This window comes from Suricata suricatta, chromosome 7 (assembly GCF_006229205.1).
Source record: "Suricata suricatta isolate VVHF042 chromosome 7, meerkat_22Aug2017_6uvM2_HiC, whole genome shotgun sequence".
NCBI lineage: Eukaryota > Metazoa > Chordata > Mammalia > Carnivora > Herpestidae > Suricata > Suricata suricatta.
The window spans coordinates 53854663-53861889 of record NC_043706.1 but is presented as its reverse complement, the minus strand read 5'-3'; the positions used below and the strand labels follow the sequence as shown (position 1 = coordinate 53861889).

The following is a 7227-nucleotide window of genomic DNA, read 5'->3' as shown; positions in this document are numbered from 1 at the left end:
GAAGATGTGGTATATATTCACGATGGAGTACTACATGGCAATGAGAGGGAATGACATATGGCTCTTTGTAGGAACGTGGTTGGACCTTGAGGGTGTCATGCTGAGTGAAGTAAGCCAGGCAGAGAAGGACAGAAACCATATGTTTGCACTCATAGGTCTAGCAGGAAAACAAGAGAGACCTAATGGAGAACCAGGGGGAGTGGAGGAGGGAGAGAGAGTTGGGGAGAGAGAGGGATGCAAAACTTGAAAGACTGTTGAATGCTGAGAATGAACTGAGGGTTAAGGGGGAAGGGGGAGGGGGGAAAAGAGGTGGTGGTGATGGTGGAGGGCACTTAAGGGGAAGAGCACTTGGTGTTGTATGGAAAACAATTTGACAATAAAATATTTTAAAAAAAATATGAGACCTTAGGAAACCTAGTTAAAATCCTAGAGGAGAGCACAGGCAGTAACCTCTTTGACACTGGTTAGAGCAAGTCCTTTCTTAGCTATGTCTCCTAAAACATAGGAAACAAAAGCAAAAATAACCTTTTGGGACTACATCAAGATAAAAAGCACAGTGAAGGAAAGAATAAACAAAACTAAAAGGCAACCTACAGAATGGGAGAAGATACTGGCGAATGACATATCAGATAAAGTTACTATCTAAACTCTATATAAAGAACTTTTCAAATTTAACACCCATAAAATAAATAATCCAGTGAAGAAATAGGAAGAAGACATGAATAGACATTTTTCCAAGGAAGACCTCCAGGTGGCTAACAGACACATGAAAAGATGCTCAGCATCACTCATCATCAGGGAAGTACAAATCAAAACCACAATGCGATACCACCTCACACCTGTCAGAATGGCTAAAATTAACAATACAGGAAACAACAGGTGTTGGCGAGGATGCAGAGAAAGGAGAACCCTCTTACACTGTTGGTGGGAATGCAGACTGGTACAGCCACTCTGAAAAACAGTATGGAGGTTCCTCAAAAAGTTAAGAATAAAACTACCTTATGATCCTGCAATCATACGACTAGGTATTTACCCAGAGGATACAAAAATACAATTACAAGGGATACATTCAGCCCAATATTTATAGCACCATTATGTATAATAACCAAATTAGCCAAATTATGGAAACAGCCTAAGTTCCATCAACTGATGAATGGATAAATAATGGATATATATATAATTTATCCATTATACATACAGTGGAATATTATATATAATGGAATATATTTATATATATAATGGGATTATATATATAGTGGAATATTACTCATCCATAAAAAATAATGAAATCTTGGCATTTACAATGACATGGATGGAGCTACAGAGTATTATGCTAAGTGAAATAAGTCAGAGAAAGATAAATACCATATAATTTCATTTATATGTTGAATTTAAGAAACAAAACAAACTAGCAAAGGGGGTGGGGAGGAGAGAGGGAGGCATACCAGGAGGAAAAAAGGAGAAGGAGACAAACCAAGAAACAGACTGCTAATTCTAGAGAACAAACTGACAGTCACCCGAGCGAGGGGCACTTGCTGTAATTACACTGGGCGTTGTATAGAAGCACTGATCCACTATATTGTAAACCTGAATCTAACATTACTCTGTATGTTAACTAACTGGAATTTAAATAAAAACTTAACAAAAGAACCTGGAGAAGTACACTAGTTCTAAAAATACTAAGCAGATGTAATAACCAAATGCAATTCACAAATCTTGATTGGATTCTGATTTTTAAAAAGTAAATATAAAAGATATGCTTTGACAATAGCATAATTTTGACTATAGACTACACAGTAAATGATATTTGGAGATAACTGTAAGGTTGGGGTTTTTTTGGTGGGAGTAATACCATTGTATTTATGGAGGAGAATAGCCTTATACTCAGGAAACGCTAGATGAAGTATTTAGGAATGAAGTATCAGATATCTAGAATGGATTTGCAAATGCTTTAGAAAAAAATGTATATGTAAAGTGAGATAATACAAAGGGGGCAATCAGCATACCTAGATAAAAAGTAGAGGAGCGTTAATTTTACTATTATTTTAACTTTTATGTATAATTAAGAATTTTCAGAAATAATAAAAAGGCTGAGTATAAAACTATAGAAGAGAGAGAGAGAGGAAGAATGAGTATCACTCTCCAATAACCCTCTTAGTAAAAGTGACTGAAAGAGATATTTGAGCACGAAGAGAGAACTAATGAAAATGGAATTTGGTAAAAGATTTCATACACAAAACAGTGGTGGGGGCAGGGGCGGTCTTGGGAAAAGCACTATGTTATCAGACCAGACCAGAGCAATGCCATGGCCCTGTGAGAGGGACTCTCCAGGTAACACGAAACAAAAGGATAGACTATCTGGTATTTTTGAATATTTGAAAATGTGATTGCTAGTTTGATATAACTATTAGAACTATTAAAAACAAATAATTCAAATTATGTAGAAAATCAAGAAAATAATAAAATGAATGAACAACTATTAACATTAGGAAAAAACAAAATGTATATGAGAATTAAAAATAATTGTGTTTATCTATTTGGAAACCTAGTGAATAACATAGTTATTTAATGATAACGTAGATATTGGCAAACAAAAGTTATGATGAAACTATGTTAAGGTGTAGGGGAAAATATGGGGCAGAGGCCATAAGAGAACTAAATCCTTAACAACCTTACGGGCTAGTCAATATGAAATAATCAAAATTCATAAATCAAGGAATGTTAATTTAATGATATTAATTACACAAAAACTAATACTCAAATAATAGACAAAAAAGCTTAAAGAGAACCAGGAGTTAGAAAGGGATAAGAAAGTGTTGGGGTTTTTTTTTGGTATAAACCTTTAAATTATTTTAAAATAATCTTATATGTTAAAACTAACTTTCGAATAATTTTTTAATTCAATAGGAATCAAATGAGTATATTCCAACATCAAATGGAGAAACTATCCCACACTGCAGACAAAAACTATGATGAGATGGAAACCATAAGTTGAAAAACAAAAGAAACTGAAGTCAGACTCAGAAAACTCCATTTAAAAACAATAGTATTATATAAATGGTAAACCAGATGGAGAGGTCATATATTTTTTAAACTTTCTTAAATTCATGAAAAATATATAGTTTTCAGATTAAATGGGCTCCGTGGCCTTAGTCAAGATTGATGTGGAAACTTTCATATCCACACATTTTTTGTTTAAATTTCTGACCACAATAGAGAGATTTCTAATCCTCCAGATTGAAACGAAGTTATGAATTTGTGGGGTGGGTTGGAAATGGATTCCAAGGACAGAGACACACCAGCAAAGGCCGAGAAGCAGAAAAATTAAAGTTTTTTTCAGAAGTAGAGAAAAGTCAGTTGGCTAGAGTGTTGAATAGTCAATGGCCACAAAGGGAAACAGAAGTAAATCTCTCACGCAGTGATCAGATTACTGCTGGCTTCCTTTTATATTCTTCAGTGACAAATATGCTCAGCTTTGGTCGAGTTTTAGTTAGGTAATCAGACTCACCACTAACATCATCTTGTTTATGACACTTAAAAACTATGCACAGCAAAATAAAGGGGCTTTATTTTGTTTCTTTTTTTTCTCTTCGCTTCCTTCCTTCCTCCTACCCTCTCCCTTCCCTTCCCTCTCATCTTCCCTTCTTTCCTTCCTTTTCTATCCTACCTTTTTCTTTTTCTCCCTTTATTCTTTTTGTTTGTTTTTCAATGATGACTATAATTTTCTCACTGCAAGTTGACCCCAATTTAAGGATCATGTTTTTATAGTTTCAATCATAATTATCAATATTATTAGAGGAAGAAATAAAAACTCCCAGTGGAGCTGTAACAAATATGTTAAAACCATCATTATGTTTGCACACTACCCATACTTTCAAAAGAAAATTTATTTTTAATTCTTTATATTGTCTTCAGCAGTATTGACAAAATTTCTGAATAAATCCTACAGTAGGTATTGCTACTTCAATGATATTCTGAGTTTAATTATTAAACATTAACCTGATCCATGAAATATTATTCAAGGTTATGAAAAAATTGTTCACCTAGTAAAATCTGATACAGAGTAACTAAGCAAACATAAAAACTAAATTAAGGTCACATTCCATAAAATCTCATTAAGCAAAAACAGACCAAAGTTAATCAAGTTGATTGCTAATAGGTCTCTCTACCATTTTCTGCCTCAGGGGTATGATGATGGCTACGGGGGTGAATATGATGACCAGACCTATGAGACTTATGATAACAGCTATGCCACCCAAACGCAAAGGTAAGGCATTTGCTGTCTAAAGCATCCTCGTCAGGATTATTTCTAATCCTGCTACTTTGTTTCTTGCATCGGAGTACCAGTTCTATTATGTGAGAGTTTCTAGCAGTGATTTTTCTCCATCATCTTTCTGAATTACTAAATTGCTTACTAGACTGAGGTAAAAGAGAATAATCTTGCAATTGTTAATAATGATAGTGTGTTAGGGCACCTTGGTTGGTCAGTCAGTTAAGTGTCAGGCTCTTGATTTAAGCTCAGGACATGATCTCAGGGTTTGTGAGACCGAGTCTGCTTGGGATTCTCACACTCCCTCTCTCTGCCCCTCCCCAACTCACTCGCATGCGCACATCCTCTCTCTCTCTCAAAAAAAAAAATAATAATAGTAGTGTATTATTTTAAGACTAGGTGATTATCATAACCAATAAACTCATTAAATAAGCTTTACGTTTTAGAAATTATTTTAGGAAATTCATAATTAACACAACAATGAAAATGGAACACTTTTTCAATGGAGCTTTTTTCCTCCTAAAATGTAATTTTTTTAAACTGTTTATTTATTTATTTGAGAGAGAGAGAGAGAGAGAGAGAGAGAGAGAGAGCATGCATGTGAGAAGGGGAAGGGCAGAGAGAGAGGGTGAGAGAGATTCCCAAGCAGTTTCTGTCAGCGCAGAGCTGGATGTGGGGCTTGATCTCACAAACTGTAAGATCATGACCTGAGCTGAAATCAAGAGTCAGATACTTAACCAACTGCATCACTAGTCAGCCCTGTAATTTTTATTTGTAAAACAAAAGATATAGGAATGTTATTGGTGCTCTGAAAGGTAAAATTTGTAAAACATCTACGGAATGAATAATTCCTTTCCTGTCTTGATGGATCTCTAAATCATCATTGACTATATCTCTTTAGATTGATTAAATTTGAAATATCCATGAATTTTTACTTCTGTAAAGTCAATTTTTGAGGTATTTACATACATTAAATTGTGCCCATATAGGGTACAGAGTTTGTATGAGTTTGGCAAATTCAAACTACAGTGTGACCACCATCAAAATTAGATTACAGGGCAATTTAATCAGCCCCAATTATTTGCTTATGGCTCTTTTCCCCCTCCCAGGCCCTGGAAACCACAATCAGTTTTTTACAATTACACTTTTGACTTTTCTAGAATGTCATTTAAGTAGAAGTGATACGATATATAGCCTTTGAGTCTGGCTTCATTAATTAGCATGATGTATTTGATATTTATTTTATTCATGTTGTTATATGTATCAAAGTTCTCTTCCTTCTTATTACTATGTAGTATTTCATCGTAAGGATGTGCCCCAGTTACTGCATTCACCAGTTGAAGGACATATATAGGTTGTTTCTTTTTTACTTTTCCTTTTTTTTTTTGCAATTATGAATAAAATTGGCATTAACAAATTCATTCTTAGAAGAACCAATCTCCTAAATATTTTTCTGAAAAAAAGTTACAATTATCATGAGAAAGTAGGAGTCCATATGACTACATATGATTAATTGAAACCAATAAATTAATATTTGCAAAATCATTATAGCATTGGCCATTTATTGATGAACTTTACTGGGATCCACAGAGATCTGGATGGTTCATTAAGTACTATTTGGAGGAGGGAAGGTGACAAAGAAAGAAACGACTTTAAGGTCTTTATGGAGTGGAGGAAATCTACATGTACTGCATAACGTGCATTTTGTATGGACAAGATAGTAAAGGAAGTGAAGGGAAATTCTACTTAGAGAGAATACTGTAGGCAATTAGGAAAAAGATAAGTGTGAACTGATACATTTAAAACTAAGCATATCATAAGATATCATTATAGAAATGACTATCTTCAATTCTGAGTAATTGGTTAATTTGTAGCATGTAAAATAGAAAGGCCATCATAAGCTAAGAGTTTATACTGTGTGTGATATCTTGATCATCCCAATTGTAAATTGAAAGACACAAAATTATTTAGGATGAGGGAAAGTTTTGTATCATGTCACAGACACTGAATAGAGTATTGTATGCAAACTGGCTATGTAGCTAAAGCATCTGCTAATATTTTCAATCAAATTATTAGTTCATTATTGATATTAGTGCATAAAAATGGTGGCAATAAAGTTCTGTAGCTTGTTTCAGAAACTATTTGGTAGAAAAAACAATTCCCACACACTAAAAAGACTAGAATAAAATAAAACAATTTCTTGATTTAGTGTTAAAGACCTACATTCAGCTGATAGAGATTTTGAAATAATTTTCTGAAAGTGAGAGACGTTCTTCATCTTTCTCTGGTTAGACTTGAATGGGCATAGCTGACACTAAGACACAAGGAAGAAGAAAACTTGGGCATTAGAATTATGTATTTTTGAACACTTGAAAAGTGAATGTTAGAAGAATTTAACATACTTCTGCATAAAAAGTAACAGAATAATTTTTTTAAATTTCTTGTCTTAATGAAATATAATTATATGTAAAAACATTTTTTTCTATGCATTCTGCTATCTCCTTTTCTTCCTTTCCTATCTATTCCATTTCCTATGGCTAAATTCATCCCATCCTCCAAGGCCCCGCTTAAAAGCAACTCTTCCAAAAAGTTTTTTTCTTAATCCTTATTTGGGAATAACCTGGTTTTGGTCTATCGGTAGCACCATATATTTATTTCTCTATGCCACTTTCTCTCTGTGTCCTACATTTTACTTATCACTCTTATTACTTTCCTAGAATTTTGTCTGCTACCCTCATGTCCCTCACAGTATCTAGGATTGAGTCTTTCATAGGGTATTACTGAATTAGATGACTGTTGAACACATAAATGTCAGATTTAATGTGTACCTACACTGTGAAAATACAAAATAAGACCCTCTTGGGGTGCCTGTGTCTTGGTTTTGGCTCAGGTCGTGATCTTATGGCTTGTGGGTTTAAGCCCCAAGTCAGGCTCCACACTTTCAGCAGGGAGCCTGC

The 7227-nt window shown here is 34.2% G+C and overlaps 1 protein-coding gene across 1 annotated transcript in view; it reads left to right on the top strand.

Annotated features, from left to right (window-relative positions):
• The window catches only part of KHDRBS2 (KH RNA binding domain containing, signal transduction associated 2), a 543955-nt gene that overhangs the window by 494522 nt on the left and 42206 nt on the right, over positions 1-7227 (top strand). Inside the window, exon 7 of the mRNA XM_029944584.1 lies at positions 4185-4267. Coding sequence (XP_029800444.1) covers positions 4185-4267 — 83 coding nt within the window. The remainder of the gene's footprint in view (positions 1-4184; positions 4268-7227) is intronic.